The sequence below is a fragment of the Gobio gobio genome (assembly GCF_949357685.1).
Source record: "Gobio gobio genome assembly, chromosome: 2".
Lineage (NCBI taxonomy): Eukaryota > Metazoa > Chordata > Actinopteri > Cypriniformes > Gobionidae > Gobio > Gobio gobio.
Window position 1 is genome coordinate 53,945,982 of NC_137098.1, and position 26,361 is coordinate 53,972,342.

Genomic DNA, 26,361 nt, shown 5'->3' on the forward strand with positions numbered 1-26,361 from the left:
ACTGGTCTCGTCTGTTTCCTCGGGCCGACCATGAGCCTTGACCAACCGAAATCTATCAGACATCTGTGTTCCATCTCCACTAGACCCTAGTATAGACAAACATATGCAACGGCTCACACACGATGCTCGTCTCCTGCTGTTTATGGCTGAAACAGACAGAAAGGCTGCAGATATATTTACAGTGTGTGGAGAGGAATGAAGTTTCGAGTCCCTTCAGTTTTACTGTGGACCGTTTATCTCAAAACGACTGGAATTTTCAAGACGGCAGAAGAGTACAAGTGATAAACGTAATTTATTAGACATACTCAAAGTCTTTCATCTTCAGTTGTTTTAGTCAGATGTTCACAGATCATTCTAGGTCATCTTTCTGCCTTAGCCTTAATATATATTTTACCTAGATCCTCTACATTTGTCATCTTGTCCTTCTCAGCCACACAAATAGCTGCCCAAAAACCCACCAGAAATTCAATTTGTAGGTTTTTTAATAACCTACATCATGCCTCTGCATGTTTTAAGGGAGCCTTCGCAAGAACCACCATACAACACCAAAGACTGTAAAAAAAAAAGAAAGGAATGTTTTTAAGAAAATATCTAAACTTCTTAATAATTTTCCAAGAATTGCACTTAATAACATTCTTACAACTTCATAAGAAATGTAACATAAGATTTTGTTAATCTGACCCCAGCCCAGGTGTGTCTTTAACATAATTTTTTAAGTACTATATAAATAAAAATGACAAGTTCCAAATAAATATAAAGCTTTTAGTTAACCTTCTGCAAAATAACATCTTAAGCCAGCCTTATGTGGTTTGCTGGTTTCCCAACCTGGTCAGACTGGTCTGTTGGCTGGTTTTAGAGGGGTTTGGGACACTTTAACTGGTCATCTTGAACTTGCTGGTCATCTAAAACCTGCTAGACCAGCTGGCTTAAACCAGTGGTTCTCAAGCAGGGGCCTGGGGTCCACTAGGGGGCCCTAGAAAACTTCCAAAGAGGCCTCAGGATTATTTAAAATAAAACAAAACAAGCATAAAATAACATAAAACAAGATATTTCTATAAATATTTATAATCAACCCCACAGCAAAAAGTGTTACATGATGGCCTAATTTTGTGTGATTTGTAGTCCTGGAAAATGTCATGTAAATACAATCTTATAACTCCATGGGCATTTTTATTATAAATATGCATTTCATTATGCAACTCCTTATTTATTCTATTGGTTTAAATAATCTATTTATTTATTTTTTTAAATTCATATCCTTAAACCTTATACACTAAATCATAAACTGGAAAATTCATCAAGTCTTCAAATATTGTTGGCGAAAATATGGAGCCTTTTTGGAGTCAAAAAGATTGAGAACCAACCACTGGTTTAAATGGGTTTTTTAACCCCTGCTGGTTCTCCAGCATTAAAGAGGGCATCTTGTAATATCAAAGGTTGGGAGAGTGTGACCAATGTTATGTAGGCTTATATCACAATAACAATTTGAAGCGATATAAAATATTGCTTAACGACATTTTTCGAGTATTTATTAATATTGCAGGATCTCATTTGGGACGTCTTGTATAAGGAAAAGGGTTAAGGGAATCATGAGGAGTTGCAGTACCTCGAGAAACTCTTCAGACTCAACCCCTCAGCGTCTACACACACACACACACACCCGCGCGCACTAGTTCGACAGCTTTGACTGACTTCATGCGAGTGTGGGACAGACTCTACCCTCCCACGGCCGCTCTGCGCCAACAAGAAGGAGTTTATTCAACGTCCCGCTGCTGATTTCTATTTGTCCCTAACTGCGTATCTACTCACGTCTTAGGAATGCCATGGCTACTCAGAATAACCAGGATTACTTCAGGTCGGTCAGCAGCGAGTCCACCACATACATGATGGTTCCGGCGAACAGCCGTGGTCGAGACTCGCCGTCTAAGTTATGGATCGCAATGGTCGTGATCGTGGTGGTCGTGCTGCAAATCGCCTCGACCACCGGACTCTTTGTCTACTTAAACATGTCTTTAACGCAGGTAAGCACTGATTTGTTTTTCTTGTCGCTATCAGATGAACAGGCCGTGTCTTAAAACTTAGTGAGTTTCATGCCACCAAGTATTTTTGGGCATCACAGGCGCGTTCGGGGCGACGGCGCGTTCAAAACCTAGTGCACTGCTTAGACAGCGTGTTTCTCGTGCCCAAAAATGCTGTCAAGGTAGGTAGCTCACCAAGTTTTGACATACGGTCAGACCAAGTCTGCAACAGAGGAGAACTTTTACTAAGTTTCAGATCAGTTTTTATTCCAAAATACATAGAGAATGCAAGAATTAACATAGTCAAATGAAGCAAAGCATTGGAAATGTGATAGGAAAATGGTTTATTTAGCCTATAGTAATTTAATTTGATAATTTGCGGTTTTGTAAAGACTGTCAATTAACATGACTCATATCAAAATGATTTCATACGAATCAAAATCACGTTTTATGTGTGATCTAGGTTAACCTCACATTATTATAATCATCATCATCATCATAAAAAGACAACAAGTGTCTGAACAAACATTTCTAATGTAAACATTACTGCGAATCATATGACTTGCCAAATTGTTAACAGTATGAATTAAATATGCAAAACTACTGAAGAACAAACAAAAAAAAAACAATAAGGAAGACAAGGAAATTGTGTACTTGTTTCGCAACATTGTATTGTGTTGGAAACGCTTCAAAAGTTCCTATGCATGCTTTATTGCCTAACTTTTACTGCCTGTCTGGATGTCGTGAATCAGCACAATACATAGACATAGTGTTAAAGAAATACACACAACAGCATAGAATACATCATCAACATTCTATGAATCACATATGAAGTCACAATGTTGAGCTTATTGGATAAGTGTTATTTTGACAACAAGTGTACTCAACCATATGTAGTGCATATCTATCATGCTCTGCCTTTTTGTGATGAAATGAAGCATTTAGTCATACTCTCACCCCAAACCCCAAAACCTATAGGTTGATGTAGGATTTTGTAAGCCCTATTATATTAATAAACCCTGAACTCATATTAGAAGTCAAATAAGTTACTACCTATGCTGTAATACGCTCAATATAAAACTGCCCTTCGATCAGCAAAGCCTGTAAAACGATAGCGCCCGGTGAGATAAGACTGATTGTTTCAAATAACCGCTCTACCTCTGAGGGGAAAAAGAAAGCAAGGTTAATTCACGGTCACACTGCGAGACTGTAAACACAACAGAGAGGATAACGGCAGAAGCTCCCACGCAAGTCATCACCATTGAAATTACACAGGGTTCCGGCTGACCTATTTATAAGTAACTACGATTGACTAAATCAGTTTAGATTAGGTGTCGGACTGAGCCGGAAGGTGCCGGGTCATGGTACTGTCTGGTGCCTGCAGCTCATACCAACCTCAATCTCCTTCTTCCTCAACCGACACGATACGTGCAGTCCTAGACTGGCCCCTCAGCAACAATAACAGAAATTCATTGTAAAGCTATACCCTGCAAGCAAATGTTTGTCTCCTCTCAGGCTCCCCATGGTAAACCTCCTGTGACATTTTCCATTGCCAAGATCCACAACGTCTCACTCGCTCACCCTCTTGTTTTCCCCTCGCCTTCACGTTTGGGCTTCATTCTTATTCAATCTTTCCCTCTCGTTCTCACTGTAATATCATGCTTTTTATGTAGAACATATAATTACATCTAATTGTGGCTGCTTTTCTCTGATAATTCTTTGCGGATTCATGTTACGCTATGTTTGCCAGGCCCGAAGAAGGCATGGATGGTTTCCAGCGTTACACACACTGGTTCAGCCCTTAAATACAAAACTGACACGAGGACAAAGCTGCGTATAAATTTTACCGATATGAAGCGACTATGCATATAATTTGTCGTCCTGCATCTAAATTGATTAGGTAGCACAAAGTAGCTTTTTACTTTTCGTCTTTTCTAAACGAACTAAACTAGGCCAAGTAATGATTCACTTCTCTGTATAAATCTTGCGTAACACACAAGACGCGGGCTTTTCTAATAAATCTGAGAGGGGTTTGAAATATCTCCTGGCCTATTCCGAGGGCCCTAGTTATGATGAAGTTTCAGTCGTACATGAACCAAAAGCCTTAGGAAAATATTTTCAAGGATTAAACCTCACCGTGGTGTTTGCTGAAGGATTAAAGATCTTTTTTTCCCAGAGGGACGGTCATCAATTCAACACAATGACAAGCTGAAAAGGCAAGAAGAAACAAATTGAGCTATTGTGTGAGAATGGGCTGAAAATAAAGACACATATGCACTCACTTTATCTCTCACACACACACACTCACAGCTGTTGCCTAATGAACATTCTTCTGCACTAACATAAATATCCTGTGCTCATCTTGGTGCACTGGCCAGATGGGATGCTCACAGTGTTGTCCTAAAAGACGAGTAAACACCTCCATTTTACCCCATTATCAGAGCCTGCAAGGACAAACAAAGCCCCGGTTTACACCAACAGGACGGCTAGTAAACAACTCTACTCCCTCATTTAGCGCCATTAGTACAGCAATGAAAACACTGCGGACTGAATGTTCCAAAGAAGGAAGTGTTTTATCGGCCTTTATTTGACAATAATCAAATGTAACGCCTTTTCTGATGAGATTAGCTCCTAAAGGAAGCTAAAACTTGTTATTCAATCAAGTAACTCGAGTTAAACTAAGTTCATAATTACTCCAATCTGTCCATGTCAAGTTTAATTTCTGAATTAATTATGTGCAGAGAAAAAAAAAAAGCAAACAAATCCTGCTTCTCAGAAGTGCTTGGATATTCTTGCAGGACAAAACGAGGGCCCCATTTGGATTGGGAAAAGAAGCCGGGGTCCACCGACAGACACGTAGTTAGTATTCTAGAAGTGTAACATTCAGTCAGACAGAGCAGAACGGGGCGGCGATGGCGCGAGACTTCATAGAACACCCAGAGGGCTTTAAAAACGCATCACAATGGACTCTTAATAAGGCCTGTCTTCATTGGCCATTTACCAGAGATTTATGAGCCAATGAGAGGAGCCAAGACAAAGGTGATTATGAGGAAAAAAGGATAGTTACCCTTGGCTACCAGGGCTTTTGCCACACACAATGGCATGGGTCTTTGTAAAGTCGAATGTTTGTATGCACAGGTGTGTACTAGAGGGCCGATGGCACGCGGAGTATGCATTCTATCACTAACTTTAACTCGTTGTTTGTGTCATTTGTAGACATGCGCTAATTTTAGAGAAACTCGTCATTGAGAGGAAAGCACCTACTGAACTTGTTTGCATACTTTTCATTGTGTGAGTCTAAATAAAACTCAAACTTTGCTCAAAAAGGGGGTTCCCTTCTTCCCGTGACATGATTTATTGCTTTTAGAGACTAGTCGACCCAAGGCCACAGCATTGCTTACTATTGCCAAGACAGGTTTTGACTTCTGTGTGGTCTTTTAGAGAAGGAAAGAGAAAGAACAATCTCCTCGGAGTTTGTTCTTTGCCAAATGCACAAATTGACTATTTGGCTGAAGTTTCCTTTGAAGACCTGCTTAGACTAACCTGTTGCCCTCGGGGAACTCATCCGAAGTTGCAGAGCTTCAGCCCTCGCAGATCATTTAGATCACAACCAACTTTCATGCTGCTTTCCTTTCTTTGAGACCGCAGGGGGGGAACTAGAAAAAACACACACGTGGATCATGGATTGACCAAAAAGAGAGAAGCGAGAGGAAGGGTGAGACGTTATAGTGAGATGGAGAGACAGAGAGCCCCTGGCATGGATTTAAGTTACATGCCTGGTTTCTCTTATTTAATCCTTTCCCAAAAAAGCAATGGATGTGGAGTGAAGCAGAAAGTTCAGTGGTGGCTTCTTTTCCCCAGCTACAGAAATCAGGGCTAACACTGAAGCATTGTTCCCCACTTCCTGCTGCCCTCACTGGGATCAGAAACCCTCCTGAGCGCCACTAGTCTCACTACCAATGACTCAATCTATGTTGATTTGACTTATTTTACCGGGTATTGAGCGACATGGTTTCTGTGAGTCGGCCCATCTGTGAGCGATTACGTATAGCAATACTGTTGGAGTTTACACGTATTAGGGTGTAGCAGCGTTGACCCAGAGTTGTTTAATTTATTTGGTGTAGCTCATGATGACAAATGATCAATTGCTGGCTCACACTCATCCACACCCTGGACAGTACTTCAGATTTCAGGGCATGTGTAACTGACCCATTTCTACGAGCGAAGTATCAGGAAGTAAGCACTTACAAGACAAGAAGTTGTTTACAGTTATGAAGGTTTCGAACATGTACACGCAAGCACAAGATATGACGCATCAGATAAACTGGGTTTTCGTGATCAAACCATGAACTGCCAGAGGGCGTTTCTGTTTTCCAGGTAAAAGTAGCTCAGAAAGCTATAGCTCAGGTGGTAAATATAGCTTATCAGAGTAAGCAACCTCTAATTAGAACATGTTTATAGGAAGGCTCATGTATCATGGACTAAAAACGAACAGTATGTTTACAGCAAATATTAATTTGAACATATATTCAGGGCTCACCAATTAGAATTCTGCTGGTCTTACCACAAAAGTTTGGGGTTAAAAGATGTTTAAAAATTAAGAAAGTTAATAAAGAAAAGAAATGAATGCTTTTATTCAGCAAGAATGATGTATGAAATTGATTGGAAGATGAACAGTTTTATTGTTTAAAAAAAATCTATTTCAAAATGCTGTTCTTTTGTACTTTCTATTCATCAAAGGATCATGAAAAAAATATTACTGTTTCCACAAAAACATTAAGCTGCACAACTGTGTTTAACTGTGATAATAAGCCTCAAAGCTTGAGCATCAAATTAGCAAATTATTTCTGAAGGATCATGAAGACTGGAGTAATGGCTGGTGAAAATTAAGCTTCACTTTCATAGGAATAAATCACATTTTAAAGTATTAAAATATAAGTTGTAATACAATTTCACAATATTACTGTTTTTACTATATGTTTGATAAAAAAATAAATGCAGCCTTGCATGGTGAGACTTATTTCAAAAACATTTAAAGATCTTGCCGACCCCCAACTTTTTTAACAATAGTTCAAAATGTTATTAATAGTTCAAAATTGTATTCATATTTTGTTTACTAAAATTTTTTTTCTGTACAAAAACGCAAATATGCAACATGCAACACAATGCAATTAGTTTTTTTAGTTTTTAACTCATTCTGATGCTTTCAAAACTATTCGACAAAACCTCCTCTACTGTATATTAGCCAGATAAAATTATGAAAAATTTGCAGAATTAGCAACAGCCATGTTGAATACATCACAGAAAACCAAACATTTAAGTTTGTTAAAACAGATGTATAAGATAAATAAAAGTAAAACTCAGTTGCACCCAAAACTCTGTTTCCCTGGCATTGTTGACCCCTGTTATGCTGTATCTAGTCAGTAATGTTGACAAATGTAACCGTATGGTAAAGTGCGACCAAAATAGCCTTTATTCTTAATGTAATATTCTGCTTATGCTGAAGTCATTCGTTTTACCCATTAGACCAAACCGCAAACGGTTGTCGATCAACGCATATGAACACGTCAGGCCCCAGTCCTGTTAGTGCTTCCCGGACTAGGACCAGCCTCGCTTGTGCGGTTACACAAGAAATTGCAATACTGGTCTCAGATCAGTCTTGAGCTGTTCCTGTGAGAACAGCCCAGCTGAACATGGGGGACCCTCATTACCTGCCTGACTCGCTTTGAAAACCGTAACGCGGCGAGAGTTAACAAAACGCACCTTCTGCTGCCACGCTCCGCCGGCGACTGGAGAGTCATTAGGAGCTTTGGCGGACCGTGACTCAAGGCTTCGAAATTGCACACAGAGATCCTTAACTGGCAACATATATTTCTTGGAGTGGCTCCGGGTTTCTGAACAGGGACAGAAAGAGAGAGAAAGAGACTGAAAATAAGAGCAAGGTCATTTGAAGTACCTCATTATGTAGGACATACCTCTCCAGCTGGCTCAAGGTCTTTGAGCTGAACTTGTACCCCATTGGCTTTCCATAGCCAGCCCCATTGCAGATGTCCTCATCTAATTTCCAGGAAGGGGTCAAGAGGGAAACGTGCCCTCATTTTGATCTTCAGCCTACGCTTCGGCCTTGAGCAGATTGTTTCCTCGTTGAGCATGCCTTCAGCCCCGTTTCCCAATTTGCTTCCCAAACCAAAGTGCTGTTCTCGTTGTTCCTTGGGAGGACGTGGCATTCAAACCACATTTTAATTTACAGATCATGGGGTTGTGATTTGGACTTGTGTTCTAATTTTTATCCTATTGGCAGGTTAAGAGTCAGGGGGTTACAGAAGAGCTGCGGTGCCTGGGCTTGCTTAACGCCCTGGATAAAGACCGGGACATTCCCGAAGACCTGGCCCAACTGTTTGGAGAGCCTTGCATCAAACTAGCTGAGGGTATCAAGGCCTATATTTCCAAGGTGAGTTCAAGTCTTTGTTTGATTTTACTTGTTGCACAACATTCTGCCTTCATTTGTCGGGATCTGTCGAGGCAAGCCGTGTCTTAATAACAGCTATTAAAAACATCATCTGCCTTTTTAATGCATGGACAACAGTTGCAAATGAAGTTCCTCGCAGCATGAAGCAACTTGCTGTGACCATAAATGTGTCCTGGCAAGTGATTACAATCTCCTAAGGGAAGAAAAGTGGATGGTTGAGTCATGGGAGAGTTTGTCAGGCATTTATGCTTGTATATGCAGCATTGTAGAGGGTGACTCACCCCCTTGTCCTGATCATGAACCAGTCTAGCAGTCAGAGCTCAGATTTGAAGGAAATGTCTTGGTTTTCCCCTGGCGTGGCTGGTTATCCCTTCAGCATCCAGCTTTTCCCCCTCACAGCCTTCCAGTGGTTTTTACATTAATAAAACTGACATGTTTGATAGCCTAGGGCTTGGTTTTAGAAAGAGTCTCATTCTAAAGGTGTGATTGGACTTGCAAAGCATAAAGTAAAGTCAAACACTTATTTACATTAAACACACTACCAATCAAAAGTTTGAGGTCGTAAGATTTTTTAAAAATGTTTTTGAAAGATGTCTTTCTTTCAATGCTGCATTTATTTGATGCAAAAAGTATTACGTTTTTTCTGTGATGCAAAGCTGCATTTTCAGTATCATTAATCTGTCTGAAATCTTTTTAATATGCTGATTTGGTGCTCAAGAAATATATTTTTTATTACGATCATTGTTGAAAACAGTTGTGGAAACCATGTTACTTTTTTTTCGTGTTGTTTGATGAATACAGAGTTCAAAAGAACAGCATTTATTTGAAAATAAATATTTTTTTATAAATGTAAAAGTCTTTACTGTCACATTTGATCAATTTATACATTTAATTTATCAAATATTAATTTCTTTAAAAAAAAAAATCTTACTGAACCTAAACCTTTGAACACTAGTATTATATGTTAAGGTAGATAACAAATAAATGGATAATATTTCATACTATTTTGTCTAAATACATCAAAATGAAAAATTCATTATGCGCCAATACAATAAATTGAATAATTTTTAATATTGGCAGATTACTGTTATTGTACCAATATTTTGTGCATCCCTACTTGATTTGATCAATTTGAGACAGATTGAATAAATAGCTATTTGGCTATTGGTTAACATTATCCAATAGCCCACATGGAATAAGTGAGATCAGCAAAAAAGTAAAAGCTGTTTGCAGAAGAGAAAGAAATTCTTTCTTTGGAACAACCCACACAAATTAATAATTCACAATAAAACCAGGAAACATTTGGGGTAAACAGGGTTTGTTTTGCATTATGTTGTCGGAACTTCTAAATGCCTTTTTAAAAATAAAAATTAAATTCCGTGTCACCCCTTTGTTTACCCAAGTCTCTCAGCTCCGGGAATATATGTTATCAGATTATATGGAGCATGTCTACCCTGCCAACCCACCCCCCCTCCTGCCGCTATGCGCAACAGCCCGTGCGTACCGTCAAATCTTTCACTACTAATTGAGTGAGGCTGCAAACAATTTATTGGCACTCAGAGACAGAGGCATTTGCCTCTTAATTAAAAACACATGCGCCACTTCTGAGAGATGCAATTATGGTGCGCTAAAGAATTCCCCGATCATGCTAAGGGATCGGTCAGTGGAAAAAGTAAACAAATAATGGAGAGTTTTGCCAGAACATGGGGCAGACTGTATGCAAGACCCAAAATACATAAAGAGAGAAATAACGTGTATGTGCATGTATGTTCACACGTCAATACGAATAAAAGAGTGAGATTCAGATTTAGACGAAAAGAAAAAATACATTTACACAAAGAGAAAGAAACTGGCCGAACAGGCACACGCCGAGGCTTCGGGCTTTTTTCCAGCTTCATGTCAGCACAGAGGTAAAGCACACAGAAAAAGAATGAGAGGATAAGGAGGATCGAGAGAGTGTTCGCAGCGAAGGAAAGGGAATGAGTGAGTGAGGAGAGATGAAGGAAATGCGTGTTTCTGAACTCTGAAGCGAAGACCTTCAGAATCCAGAGAATGCCAGAACACCTGGTAGTTATTATGGAGGACTCAAAAAAAAGCAAATAGAAAAGTCATACGTCCTCCAGATTCTCGACTTTAGCCGGACTCAGCACACAAGCGGCGTAGAGACGTGAAGTAGACGCAAACCACTGACCATTGTTGCTCCTTGACTTTCCATGGCCCTTGTTGGGTTTTGCATAATACGGAACTGCACAGCTAACAAGAGTGGAAGAGTTTGGTTAATTCACCAAACAGATGGCTGCGTCCGCAGGGTCACATGCAGAAACCCGAACGCAAGTCAACAAATCAAAAGACTCTACAACATCCAGAATGGATACGGTCCAGCCCAGAAATAATATCAGCATTCCAAGGATTATTATATCCTCAAACTGCACCTGAACAGGACCCCGCAGCAGCCACTTGAGTCATCTCAATATCCCTAAATCCCTCCTCAGTTTCCCGCAAAGCTAAATGGGACGTTTTGTCCCCGCTCTCCGCTTGTCTCGGATTCTCCTAATGACTCATTAGATGAGGAAGCATCTCGTCTTCGGGCTCACATCCGCCACTGAGGCAGCGCTGCATCACCACCGGCGTCTCAAACAGATTTACGATGAAAGCAGTGATCATACTCGGGGCATTCCGCCAGCCGTAAAGTTTTTTTCCGCCAGCCTCAGAACCAACACAAAGGCCATCTCTGTCTGCCCTCTAACCCTTTATCTTCTCCATGATCATAGCTCAAGGACTGTTTTCGATGATGTGGTCGCTTTTACTACATGCGGTTTGTCTGGATGAATGTATTGTTTGTTTGGTAAAACTTCGTGAAACTGCTATCTTGTGGACGCAGAGGGGGTTTGGTAACAAGTGAACACGAGACTCGCTGGGGTGAAAAGGAAGAAAAAGAGAAAGAAGTTAATAAAGTAATAAAGGCCGGTCCAGTTGGTGTTCTCATGTTGCTCTGCGTGGAGTACACCATGGCTTGCCTTTTGCCAAATATGTGCTGAGCTCTCAAAGCTGGTATTACTTAGAGTCGAATTTCAACGAGTGCTCCATAGCGACCTTCCGTCAAAAAAAGAGTGAGGGAGAGAAAGAAAGAGAGATTAAGTCGGGTTTAAAGCCTCGGAAGTCTTCAAGCCCGTTCTACACACCAAAAGAGAGACTGAAGACAGCCTGTCACATCTTTAACACCTCATTAAGTGTCACTGTGGCAGAGATCCCTGACTAGAGAGAGAGAGAGAGAAAGCAAGGAAGACACCGGCACAAATAGAACTAACCCCCGACTGCTTTTTTTTAAGTGAAGGGTTGCACCAGCTGCTTGTAAATCTTAAGACCTAAATGGAGAAACAAAGTTGACACAAATCATGCTCTCTCTGATGTAATCCAGTCTGTCATATTACTGGCAGGCCAATTGCATTACATACTCCCGGTTGGAAGATTTCATAAATATTTAGTTTATACAAAGTGTTGCATTTGATTTAAGTGTAATAGTCAAATATAGTTCTCATTTACGCTACAACTAGGCTAAGCTGTAACTTACGCACAGCTTGTGCAACCGGCCCCAGGTGAATAGATGGAGACTTTTACAGAGGGGGAAGGAAAAAGAAAAAGAGAGAGATTAATTCTCACAGGGCTTAGGGTCAGATCCAGGAGACTGTTGTGCTCTATAGTGGAACGGCGAGGTCTCTAGTGAAGGGGGCCGGGGGACAGAGGAATGGGGCCGACCTCAGACGGCAGCCAAGAATGGCAGGAAACAACTTGTAAGCATATACGCACACCCCATTCATTTAAAGGCCCCTAACAGGCGTGCACTGATTTTATCCAGCAGAGAGTGTGTGTACAGTATGTGTTTGTGTCTATCAGTACTGTGGGTTATTAGCCATTTACCTGAGTCACACCGAGCAAAGTGTAGCGCTCTGGGATTTATTGTTTGCCATTCTCTACGCCTCAAGGAAAGCAACAGTTATTTATTAATAAGCCTCCTGGCGGAAGGGAACGCGCTGTGCTTCAGTATCTCAACGGCAGAGCAAACTCTGGCACTGGCGGCCGCATAAAAGTATTGGATTGCCGTCTCAACTAAACTCAGCTGGAGAGGACGCTAATGGCTTTATCCGCACGCTGTGTGCATGCACTCACCCGCTTCCTGCTCTATGAATGGAGGAAAAATCTTCCTTGGCCGCACGCCTTTTCTGGCACACGGGTGTAAGGGCCAAAGGTTTAACATTGGGTGTGTTTATTGTTATTGTTGAGGTCTTTGTATGGGTCTGTTCTCTGCCCTCCACCTTCTGAACCCTGTTGTGTTTTCCAGAACAGATTGCGCACACACTTTAACTAGGCCTCACTGACAAATGTTTGTGTGAAGGATTCTTATTGCATTATCTGTCCTTAATGGGAACCATTCCAAAAGGAACATGACGGGATCAACTAAGAATTCCTGGATAAGCCAAAAGTCCTACAGGAGCTTTCAATTCTTAATTGATTCTTACAGTCCTGTAGAATTTTGTGTAGAACAAGACTGGACAGCGAAAGGGAATTGCGCTTGGAGGAAAAGGAGTTTTAAAATCCTGAAAGGTTTTCTTTCAATTCTTTTTGGTCTCACATGTTTGTTTTGTTTCCTAAATTCTCTTTAGGATCTTTTTGCAATGTCCTAGTAACAGTACCAAACAATAAAACAATGCCTAATAGCCACCCAGAACATCATATCAACTACATAGCAACACCCTAGCAACCAGCTAGAATACCTAGCATATAATCAATAATTAAAAATCTATCTGTCAATCTACGATGTCCTAGCAACCATCCAGAACACCCTAGTAACTGCATAGCAACACATTAGCAACCACCCAGAACACCATTGCAACTGCATAGCAACACCTTAGCAACTACTCAGAATACCCTAACATCCAGCTTTTTTCCATGTCCTAGCATCCACCCTAAACACCATAGCAACCACCTAGAACACCTTAGCAACTGCATAGGGGCGCTGGGGCGGCAGTGGCTCAGTGGTACATGTAAGTTGTCTACAAACCAGAAGGTTGGTGGTTCAATCCCCGGTTCCACCTGACCAAGTCCATGAGCAAGACACCTAACCCCAGCTGCTCCCGACGAGCTGGATGGCGCCTTGCATGGCTGACACCACCGTCTGTGTATGAATGGGTGAATGTGAGGCAATGTGTAAAGCGCTTTGGATGGCCATGGGTCTGTTGTAAGCGCTATATAAATGCAGTCCATTTATCATAGCAACACCCTAGCAACCACCCAGAATATCCTAGCATCCATCCATCTTTCTGCAATATCCCAGCATCCACCCCAAACACCCTAGCAACTATCTTTCAGAACACCATCATAGCAACCTTCTAGCAACCACCAACAATAATTGCATAGCCTATCCATTTATCCATCAATATATTTATATAAAAATAAATGTAAATAAAAGCAGGAAAGATGATAATAATTATGAAGACAATCGGAATGATTTCTATGAATCCATCTTGTTCTTTTTTCCTTCTCTCTTTCTCTGATATGCAGCTTGTACAAGAACATGTTAGTAAAGCAGCCTTTTTCTGATCCGAGGCGTGGAATTGATTTCAGGATCATTTAGTGTACCAGAAATTAAAGTGAAAAAGGGAAAACTGTGGTCAGAAATCCATCTCTGCTGTGGCCTGGGTGAGATTATGTCACGTTATAAAGCCTGCAGGCACTCGGCTGTCTGATGAATGGAGAGGAGAGAGAGAGCGCCAAGAACAACAGAGACTCCATCACACACTCACTCATGGATGATGCCAGACAGAGAGGGACTGGGGAGGAGAGAGAGAGAGAGAGAGAGAGAGAGAGAGAGAGAGGGAGGAAAGGGTATAAACTATTATTCCTTAAGAAAAAAAAGTGATATCAAACACAAGTCATGTCAGAAAGCTTAAATTAAAGTGTTTGCCTTAAAAAGCCATTCCTATTTTAGCATAGACAGTAATACACAACAACTGGACACATACTGCGAAACACGGAAAGGCAAAACACTATAGATTTTATAGACTAAAATAGATTGTAAAACTTGCATGCCAAACTTTATATTTGTCTTAACTCTGGTGTTTAACCTTTATCCAAGAAGTATTCAAGAAAGAGGAAAGAAAATGCGAAGAGAGGTCAAAACCAGGCTGAGGGAGTTGGGTTAAACTTTGGCTTGTTACTTAACTTTTTCAAATCTGAACAGCTTTATGGATTATGTGGGATATATTTTTTCACCACTTTCTTGCTGACATTCTCTGTTTGGTATTTTTCCCTGAATGGTATTAATGCAGCGATTCAATCAGTGACTACATTTTTAACAAATCATCAAGAGTTTTCAATTAGTTTAATTTAGTCCAATCAGATGGTGTTTGGAACATATTACCCCTGAGCTGAGCCTGGCCCGAGGCAGTGGAAATGAGCCAGTAATCAGAGTGTTTTTAGTTCAAGACCTAGTCGGTGGAACTAATGATCTGGATACCGGGCTTTGACTGGTTGAAATATGGCCGTCACAGACTACTGAAAAACTGCCCTTTAAAAAGGTGACCTTAAAACTATTCTTAGTAATTTCATACATTGGCAGACTCTCCAGCTCAACACAAAGTAAACATTTCTGTCCTTAGAAACTGCCGTCTTCAAAGGCAATTTTTTTTTTTAAATTAAATTTCTGTAATAAAATGGATGATTAACTTATGTTGCTGTTTTGTAACTTGAGGTAAACTTTAACCACAGTCATCTGCCAGTGAGACAAACAAAAAAGGAGGAAAGACACGATTATAAAACTGAATCATCCAGTTTCACATTCCTGTTAACAATCTAGAATTTGAGGAGTCATCATATGTCGCTCTGTTGTCTGTACTAATGGAACTTTTTTTGTTTTTGCCACAGGTTACAGACAGCATCATCTCCAAACAGGCTTTACATGGTAAGTGTATGATTAGTCATCATTTCTCTACAATTGCCATGAATCACAACGACAATGCAACGCACAGTGCTAGAGGCACCAGGAATAATGACAAAAAAATAGACGATAACAATACACAATGCAGTTCAAAGAACAGGTTAAAATTATATGATGTTTTTGAAAGTGCTGAATGTCTACTGTCTGTCTCTCTCAGAAGCAAGAGCCATGCCCCATTCATATAATACATCAGGTTCAAAGTTCATGACCACAGTGACACAGAGGCCATCAGCCCACCTGACCCTTAGCAGCCTACCAGGTGAGCCTGTGTGTGTGTGTGTGTGTGTGTGTGTGTGTGTGTGTGTGTGTGTGTGTGTGTGTGTGTGTGTGTGTGTGTGTGTGTGTGTGTGTGTGTGTGTGTGTGTGTGTGTGTGTGTGTGTGTGTGTGTGTGTGTGTGTGTGTGTGTGTGTGTGTGTGTCCTTAAAAACATACTTAAACGGTGTGTGTGTGTGGGCATGTTTTTGTGAAATATCAGGACACAAATGTGTATAATGACATGGGTATGACATAGGTATTACAAAAAGAGAGTGAAATATGAGGACTTGTTGGCAAGTGCTATTCACACTAGCTCCGCCTAACAATGGCTGAAAAAAAGCCATTGTTGGGCCAACCACATAAAAAAAAAACTTGCATTTACAAACGTCTTCAGTGGCGCAGTCAGTAGAGCGTGGAAAAAGTTGACGCGATCGACCCGGGTTCGAATCTGCCTTTTGCCGAGTTGGTTCTTCTCCCTTTCCCATCACATCGGAAATGCATTTACTTTCCATAAAAATTAAAGGGATAGTTCACCCAAAAATTCAAATTAGCCCATAATTTACTCACCCTCAAGTCATCCTAGGTGTATATGACATTCTTCTTTCAGACGAATAAAATCGGAGTTATATTACAAAAGTCCAGGCTAATCCAAGCATTAGAATTGCAGTAATAGTGGCTCTGTTTTTGAAGTCCATAAAAAGTGCATCTGTCCATCATATAACTGCTCCGCGCGGCTCCGGGGGGTTAATAAAGGCCTTCTGAAGCAAAACGACGCGTTTGTGTAAGAAAAATATCCATATTTAAAACTTTATAAAGTAAACTTTTGGCCGACCACCTTCCGTGGAAAAGTGTTGAATGTTGAAAGTAAAACTCAAGATGTGTACGTGACGTCATGACGAGCGCACCTGGTCGCGTTAGTCTTTCGATTGGCAGGGGAACTTTCATCAATAAATTGAACAGGGAAGGCGGTCGGCCGAAAGTTTACTTTATAAAGTTTTAAATATGGATATTTTCCTTACACAAACGCATCGATTCGCTTCAGAAGGCCTTTATTAACTCCCCAGAGCCGCGTGGAGCACGTTATTTGATGGGCAGATGCACTTTTTATGGGCTTCAAAAACAGAGTAACTATTACTGCAATTCTAATGCTTGGATTAGCCTGGAATTTTGTAATATACCTCCGATTTTATTCATCTGAAAGAAGAATGTCATATACATCTAGGATGACTTGGGGGTGAGTAAATTATGGGCTAATTTTCATTTTTGGGTGAACTATCCCTTTAAGAAAATGTTCTAAAAGTGGAAATAAATTGCCGAACGAAATGTTTAATAATAATAAAAGCATTTATTGGGTAGGGTTAGGGGTAGGTGTAGGGAGGGTTTTTATTGTCCTATTAAGGTGGCATCCATTTAATAATTTTAATAAATATAATCAATCATTTACACTCTGTCTCTATGTTATTATTGCATCCTGTTTATGTACAACAATACTGAGGTGCAAATGGTATGTATCTGTCAAAATAAAGTATAAATAGCATCTAATTACTATTTACACATATTGTAAAGAACTCCTACTTTTACATGGTGTGAATAGAATATATCATTATTTTCACTTAGTATGTTATTTCACTTAGTAAACATCAACAGCTATTTGCACAATGTAAATATCGTCTTTCGCTAAGAAAATGTTATTTTCACAGTGTAAATAGAATCTAGTTGCTATTTACACTTGGTGTGAACTTAGTGCAAAAAAAAATAATTATTAAAATAATAATCTATAAACTAGTCTATAAAACTAATTTAACATAAAAGTTCTAGGTCAAAAAGTCTTTAAGCTCAGACTTTTGCCCAGATTTCCCCCCTGATTTGCAGTCTGGAGGACTCATTGCTAGTTCCTGAAAATCAGAGCCAGTCTGCAGATTTTGCTCATAGCCCGGCAAACAACTCCCTTTTGTGACGTAAAATTATGCAATGTTGAAAGAAAAAAAAAGGTTTTCACAAACAGTCAAAGAAACGATTTTAAATCCTGCATTAAAGCAGCACTATGTAGGTTTTGCTCTCGGGGTCCCCCTACAGTTGGGAAACAGTATTGTCCTCTACTACTGTCGTAAACTGTCATTCTACATCAGTGGACGCATCGCACGTGCATTTGTTGACATGACAACCATGATAGCCCTGAATACTGCCGGATTCACATGCAGGTGTTCTGCTTGCGTCGCATGTGAAATGTCTTCATCCCAGGTACAGTGGCATATGTTTCAGCATGTCATATGAATATAATTTCATGGGTTTTATTTTTTTTCAAACGCCAAATGATCGCGATGCTCACGTTTACAAGCCAGCTTCATTATAGTAGCCTAGTCTATTGGTTACCGTTTTACAGAATCTATATGATACTTCAATTCAATGTTTGAGTGGTAGGTAATAACCATATCGTCAATATTATAATATCACGCTACCCTATCTGAATCTGCAAATTTGAAAAATCGATTTGCATTATAGCTTGAGGCAAGACAAATAAACCAATATCACAGACATGTTAGGTATCCTAAAATATGATTTTGTACGTCTTATCATATGTATTTACTTGCAAGAATGTAGCCCCTCCTCCTTCAGCTCACGCCAATGTGCAAACGCTGGCCCACTGTTGATCCTCATCCTGCCTTTAATCCGATCACTTTCTCGTTTCCTCTTTTTGCTTTCCTCCGACAAAACCTTTGCTTTCTTATTTTTCTGTGCTGCTTCAGCCATGACTATAACATCCGGCAAACAAACGATAGTTGGGCTTGCACGTCCAAATTTAAGGAAGTGGGGGTGGTGGTGGAAGTGACGTATATGCCGTAAAGCAGTCGCATTTTGAAGTTCTTTTTGTTCTCGGGTTACTACCCGAAACCCGAAGTTTAAAAGTACAATTAAAAACTATACAGACCCCATCAGGCTATGGCAGACGTGTCATTCAACCTATTGTAAGTCGATGTATCATCACAAGAGTCTTGAAAATATATTATAAAGGTTGAAAAGTTACCTAGTGCTGCTTTAACTTTTCATATGGTATTTTCATACAAGGTTATATAGTAATTTTGAAAATAAATTTAACCTGCAATATGCCCTTTAAAGTAATAATGTTAAAGTACTAAAAGTAGCAAGTAATTGATTGATTTTAGCTTCAGACTATGATTCCATCCAGTTGGGGATATCAAAGATGTTTGATATCTTAAGCTGATTTTCCAAACACATATTGTTTTCATTTGTCGTGCATTTGCTAGCAACGAGGCATATGTTTCTGCGTAATTTGTTCTGTTCAGAACAGTTTGAAATTCAGTTAATCTGTGTTCCTCAGTCGTTTAGTGTATGATGCTCAGTTTTTCCCTGTAATCATTTACAAAGTTGGCAAATGAAAAAAAAAAAAAAAAAAAGGATCTGTTCAGATTTTAAAAGTCATGTAGTGTATTCCAGCCAGTACTGTACATGCTTTAAATATGCCCTTCATGTACATTACCCATCCATCCTGCTAGGCAGTGGCAGAGCATCCCTATGTCATAAAAAAAAAGCACGGCAAACAGCTGAAAAGAAGAAATTGATTATAAAACAGCTTGAAATTGTTTCGTTTTTTAGTTACAGCAAAATAATATCACTAAATATCCTAAATTCTTGTCTGTTCCTTTTAAGTACTGCTACTCGGATCAAAGTCCTATTTACAGCATGCATGCCAGGAAAAAAGGGAGATTTATTCTGTCACGCATCTCAGAAGGAAATGAAACCGAGTCAAACCAGCTTTGTTTCTGGAGCACGAGTCATGATCATTAAACTGCAAGGGAGTGCAAGGACGCTTTTTTTTTTTTTTACACGTGCATGCATTATTCACAAACCTGTCTTCACAGTGCTTGATGATGGATCACGAACACGCACTACGAAAATTGCACATGCCGTTATCTTCAAAAAGCCGAAATAGTTTAATCCACGGGAACATCTATATTAACCGCTGTAGTGGGCTTTCCTACACATCTGTACTTCATGTGTTGTTCTTTATCACTTTTGTCAGAAGAACGGCCCTTTAAAAACTTTTTGAAGCAGTAAATCAAAGAGTAGGTCTAGCGTGTTATTGATCTTCTTTGAGGAATGTGGCTCATTGTGTTTGAGGAACATGCCGCCTGCTCCTCCATGTCCTCTACACCTCCCTTCCTCCCCAGCCTCTCTCTCGCTGTTCTTCGATTTTTCACTCTGTCCGTGACTTCCCCTCCTGTGCAGCCATACCTTCCTGTTCTGATCTCTCCTGCGCGAAGACAATCCACCAATCTTTCATTCCTCCCTTTTACCTTGTGAATTATGTGCCTTGCCTTAAACGGCACCTGCTCCTTGTTTTGGAACATTTTATTCAGATTTTTACTACTGAATTTGTTGGGCTTTGGTTTGTGAATTATGTGCTTTTCCACAGTATGCATAGCATATTTAATTTTGCATGCTTATTTCTCTTATTTTAACATTTAGATTAACTTTATGTGAGAATTCAGTGAGGCTGAAGATAATTTCTATACAAATAATAATTACATAACACTCTTACAGGGATAGTTCACCCAAAAGTGAAAATTCTCTCATCATTTACTCACTCTCATGTGGTTTTAAACCTGTATGAATTTCTTTCTTCTTTTGAACACAAAAGAAGATATTTTGAAGAATGTTGATAAACAAATGTTTGATGGACCCCATTGACTTCCATAGGTTGTCATTAGGGCCCCATTAAACTATTTGGTTATCCATATTCTTCAAAATTTCTTATTTTGTGTTCAGCAGAAGAAGAAGAAATTCATACAGGTTTAAAACAACATGAGGGTGAGTACATTTTCATTTATGAGTGAACTATCCCTTTAAATCTCATATCGAATGTCCAGTTTTCATACTGTACATTTATAATGTGATACCTGAACAATTTATTTTAGTTTTTAGTGATTTTTTTTAATTTTTTTATTTAGCCAAAATAGTTTTGAACTTGAATAGAGAATGTATCGGTTATCAGCCATAAAAAGAAAATAATTATCATTATCTGCAGGAAATGTTATATCAGTGCATCACCAGATAACACACATTAATGGTTTTGCACGATTCATAAGTACATGTTATTCCAAAATAAAAAGGTTGGGCTTTAATGTTGGTTAAAGTAATAAAGGTTATGGCAATAGTATCAAATAATGACAGATTTCAAAAAGAAGAGCTTCGTTATAGATGGTAACGCTCACTGTTTACAATGTACAAAGATCTGCATTTTTGTTTCATTCAGTGTTATTTTAGTATTATCCCTATACTATTATAGTATTTACATTTTGAATTAGCTTTTATTTTTGTTTACAGTTTTCATTTAGTGTACTTTTTTTAAATGACATTTTATTTAAAAATACATTCCTTTTTGTGACTGCAGTTTCATGCTAACCCAAAAGTGTCTAACTCCCCTCCTGGAAAGACACTGTCCTGTCCTCCAACCAGCTCCAAAAGTTGGCTTCTAGTGACCCTGAAGACCATGATTAGCTTGGTCATGCGTGTATAAGAGTTGGAGTTTGACACCACTGTGTTTTAACCGAAAGTCCGTCTCCTCCCTTTTACTCAGGTGGCGCTCAGTACTCCGCCCCTCAAGCAGACCTGCACCAGTCCTGCCGCCATCCTGTACGTTCTTGGGCCAACCAGAGCTTCGGCGCCCATCTACACAACATGACACTGGCCAACGGGCGCCTTCGCGTACCCCAGGACGGGCGCTACTACCTGTACTCCCAAGTGTACTTCCGTTACCCCTCTCCCAGCGAGGGGGATCAAAACAGCGTGAGCCACCAGCTGGTCCAGTGCATCTATAAGAAAACCTCCTACCTGAGGCCAATTCAGCTGCTCAAGGGAGTGGGGACCAAATGTTGGGCTCCAGACGCAGAATACGCCCTTCACTCGGTGTACCAGGGCGGCCTGTTTGAGCTGCGAGCGGGCGATGAGGTCTTCGTGTCCGTCTCGTCTCCTACGATGGTGTACGGCGAGGACTCTTCTAGCTATTTCGGAGCTTTCCGCCTGGATCTGTAAGAGCACGTCAGAGGAACTGGGGACTACATTACCCACTGGGTGGACCATTTTGGGGCTGCGACCCAAAGAGAAAAGACTAATTCCATCGTTCAACTTTCCTTTCTTTAAGACTTTGAATATGTGAAGGATGCATGAATGAGAGACATTTTTGGACAAGGTTATTTCTTTTATAGACAGAGGAATGTATGTATATTTCTACAAATCACATCAAAGATGAGAATCTTTGAAACGGTAGCAAAACAATGAACACGAGAGACAAAAAACTCACACAAAGTGAATCTGTGCCAATGGTGTATTCGGTTTGACGTGTGAACTCCACTCGCTCTTGTCCGCTGGAGGGGAATATTTTTGTGTACAGCGGATCTAAAACAGTTTAACAAACAGAGATATGAGACGAGAATGATGACAGCGGGAATGTGGAGGAAAGAAAGATGAGAAGGGAAGTATGCAGCTCTACCAGCCTCAAAGGAGCATCCTGGCAGGTTGCAGTACAGCGGAATTCTCCCCGTCCTGTCGGACCAGCGGAGCAGCATGCCCGGACAAGAAAAGGACCTAAAAACGTTCACGCGCACACATAAACACAGAGGAATTCAGCTTGTTGCATAGACTGCATTTGAAAACACTCGTACTCTGAGTTTTTATGGCTTCTACTCATGCAAAACACAGCGATAAGACACATACGTTTAGTCTCAGACACAAATCACTATTACAAGTCTCCCTCTGCTGTCTGGTCTGGGGTGCAGGAGGAAGTACTGTCAGGGAGAGACACGTGCTCCCCAGCTCACGTGGTCCCGGCCACACGAAAGGTTAAATAAACACTACGATACACGGTTTGTTGAAATGTCGCGCCCATATAATGCTTTGCTTTTGCTAGTGCTGCACACAGATACAAAAACACACCCGAAGTGCCCTGAAAAACACTCTTCTGATAAGTGGCGCTGCATACTTCTCTATGAGGTTGGTTGGTTCAACCTGTGTATATATATTGTATTTAATTCAGAATCATGAGGTTTGGAATTGAATGTATGAGCGTTGTGATGTTCTCGCATGAAAATCCCACAAAACGAGCCTCCCATGGTAAACGTAAACGCTGTGGCGCTCTCCAAATGAAAACGGCGCTGTGAATCTTGATACAAGCCTGTTTTTTACTGAGGCAAAAGTGTTTGTTTGAAGGAGGAAAGGGTGATTACTTAAATGATCAAGTGCTGTCACAATGGTGTTTCTGAGGGCAAGCACAAACACTTGCTTGGGTTTCATTGTAAACCACAAGCGTGTTTTCTTCTCCCTGGACTCTGCCCCAGTTTTTACTGATAAAGTCAGTGAGGAAAAGGGTCCCTGCCAAGACAGTGCCTTAAATCACATTATACAGCGGGAGAGATCGAGCCAAGACTCTTTGTGGCATTTAGCAACGGACATAATGTTAGTTATACCACACATTACAAAACTTGACTGTCTGACTCTTATCAGCAATTTGTCTGGATTAAGAAACTTGGATGTCTTCTGCAGGTTAATATTTTTGGTGCAAAAGCATTTTCTTTTGACTGGTATAATGTGCCGCAATGCCAAAATGTCCTCGTACAGGGTGCCTTTTTAGGTCTAGAGAATGTGACGTCAGATACCACTAGGTTTTGTATGTGTAAAAGTGCCTTTAGGCTGTCGTTATGCACTGATCTGAGAACACTTTCAATCTGAACACTAACTCTTATCATGTTAAGGGAGGTTCAAAGCATTTTAGATCAGTTTGAAGTCATATAGGACCTCATCAATGCTTAGAGCCCATCATTAACCACAATTTCGCGGCCCAGTGAGACCTTGCACATCATCCACCTAATGGAAAATTGTCATTATTTACTCACTCTCATGTCATACCAAACCTTTCTTCTGTGAAACACAAAAGATTTTTTGTTTTTGTTCATACAATGAAAGTCAGTGGGGTCTAAAACAACATTGTTTGCATTGACTTGCATTGTTTAGAAAAAAAGCATTCTTTAAAATGTCTTTTGTGTTTTGCAGAAGAAAGAAAGTCTTACAGGTTTGGAACAAAATGAGGGAAAGTAAATGTAAGAATTTTCATTTTTGGGTGAGCTTTCCCCAAAGGAGTCTGGATAATCCCACTAATTCGCACTAACCAAGCTTATTATCCCAGTCAATCTGCTCCGTCCAAGGTCTTGTGTGAGTGTGCACATGTGTAAACAAGTTGAAATATCTGTACAACATGGAGGTCGTAGTGGGGTGAGGGGTGCCCAGGAAAGAGAAATATGGCTGAATTCCTTCAGATCTAGACGGATTACAGCAGGACTTGCCCTCTGAACCATGAAGAACCACAATGTGAACACAGAAGACAAATGTATGTTAGGTGCGTATATACGGGAGTGTGTTTTTTAATTAATTGCTTGACTGGTTTCTAAAACGGTGGATATGATGGTTTGCATACTTGGAATAAATCTCACAAGAGTTCTGTGGAGACTTTATGGGACTGCTGTGAAAAACTTAAGGGGGGCAGAACAGTGAAATCCAGTGAGCAACATGAACTGTCAAGTTAAAACAAAAAGACTATTGTGTTTCTTTTTCCAGCGAGAGTTTTTGTTTTTTTTCCTTGGGATTGTTAAATTCTCTGACCAGCGATCTGTGGGACTGTTTTCCATTTAAAGAAAGACGTTATGCACTGTTTACCAATGTTGCGTCTCCATCTTGGTAAGAATGTACTGATATCTCTCACGCTCTCTCTCTTTATTGTATAATTTTACAGTGTCTGATCTGTGTCGTAAAAACAGAAGTTCAAGGTGTCATTTTCAACAATTAAAGTGCCTTTTCGAATAATGAGTCATAGTTTGATAACCTCTCCAGCATGAATTCTACACCATTTGTTTTCTTTTTCTTTTGCCAAACTTGCACACACAATACCACAACGTACCCACCCACACGGACACACATGGTTCTCTTACACAAAAGATGATTTCTCACACACACACAAATGTTTGTTTTTCTATCATGATGGGGACTTCCCATTGACTCCTATTGTTTTATGCTCTTTGAATAGTCTTTTTTTTATTATTATTATTGCTTTATACTTTTTGTTTAGCTTTTTTTTATTATTATTATTAAAATCTGGGAATATTTTAAATCAGATTTTGATTTTATTAAGAAATTAATACTATTCTATTTAATAATCTTGAAAAAAAGATATGGTTTTCACAAAAATATTAAGCAGCACAACTGTTTTCAACATTGATTATAATAAGAAAAGTTTCTTGAGCAGCAAATAAGCATATTAGAATATAATATAAATTATATTAAAATAGAAAATAATATATATACACACACAGGTATATACATATAAAATATATATAAAAAACAACAACATGGAGGTCATAGAGGGACAAAAAAAAATGTATATATATATATATAGCCTATATATATATATATATATATATATATATATATATATATATATATATATATATATATATATATACGCTGGTCATATAATTAGAATATCATCATAAAGTTGATTTATTTCACAAATTCCATTCAAAAAGTGAAACTTGTATATTATATTCATTCATTACATAGACTGATACATTTCAAATGTTTATTTCTTTTAATTTTGATGATTATAACTGACAACAAAGGAAAATCCCAAATTCAGTATCTCAGAAAATTAGAATATTGTGAAAAGGTTCAATATTGAAGACACCTGGTGCCACATTGTAATCAGCTAATTAACTCAAAACACCTGCAAAGGCCTTTAAATGGTCTCTCAGTCTAGCGCTGCGTCCCAATTCGCATACTATCCGTACTAAATAGTATTCGAAAAAGAATTAGTATGTCCCAAATCGTAGTATGTTGAAAAGAGTATTCCAAATATTCCCGGATGGTTTACTATTTCCGGTCAGAATCTGAAGTGCAGATCGATGTGCACTCTAACGGCTGATATTGCCCACAACCCATTGCGAGATGGACGAGGATTCGATTAAAACTACAAACGCGGATAAAAAGTGTTTAAAAACTACAAACATGACGGTTACGCGAGTCTGGCGGTTAAATAGAGAGGATTAGATAAAGGGGTTTGAGTGAGCAATTATCAGTATTTAACCTGACGAAAAGATATTTATTCAATGTTAGCCACATTATATTTCACCTGCAGCAGCATTGTGAACTTTTGTAAGAATATGTTTGGCCATTAACTTGGCAAACACATGAGAGGAGTCTCTGCATTAAAGACCCACGAATGTCAGATCAACGTGCGATACGGGAGGATTCTCTCCGATACGGTAGGAAATTAAATTGAATGTGGAGGATTTTAACTGTGACGATGATTGACAGGGCAGTTTAAATGGTGACGGGCTGCACGTAACTAAGCAACAGAATCCGTTAAAGATGACGAAGTAGTATGTCCCAAAGCTTGCATACTCTTCTGCTACACACTCAAAAGTATGTACTTTTTCTTCACAAAAAGAGTACATACTTTTAGGACGTAGTATACATAGGCGAATTGGGACGCAGCATAGTTCTGTAGGCTACACAATCATGGGGAAGACTGCTGACTTGACAGTTGTCCAAAATACGT

At 39.6% G+C, this 26,361-nt stretch overlaps 1 protein-coding gene across 1 annotated transcript; it reads left to right on the forward strand.

Moving 5' to 3' along the window:
* The first annotated feature begins 1,565 nt into the window (after positions 1 to 1,565).
* tnfsf10l (TNF superfamily member 10, like) lies at positions 1,566 to 24,911 on the forward strand. The gene is made up of 5 exons (XM_079842449.1): positions 1,566 to 2,021; positions 8,320 to 8,469; positions 15,409 to 15,445; positions 15,639 to 15,740; positions 21,337 to 24,911. The coding sequence occupies exons 1-5, from the start codon at positions 1,824 to 1,826 to the stop codon at positions 21,789 to 21,791; spliced, it is 942 nt and encodes a 313-aa protein (XP_079698575.1). The 5' UTR covers positions 1,566 to 1,823; the 3' UTR covers positions 21,792 to 24,911.
* Positions 24,912 to 26,361: the final 1,450 nt, after the last annotated feature.

What these genes read in the sequence shown, in the direction of transcription:
- tnfsf10l (XM_079842449.1), top strand. Translation starts at nt 1,824, where the DNA reads ATGGCTACTCAGAATAACCAGGATTACTTCAGGTCGGTCAGCAGCGAG. An exon ending in CTCCAAACAGGCTTTACATG is followed by an intron (nt 15,446 to 15,638) that starts GTAAGTGTATGA and finishes TGTCTCTCTCAG; the next exon opens with AAGCAAGAGCCATGCCCCAT. An exon ending in GACCCTTAGCAGCCTACCAG is followed by an intron (nt 15,741 to 21,336) that starts GTGAGCCTGTGT and finishes CCTTTTACTCAG; the next exon opens with GTGGCGCTCAGTACTCCGCC.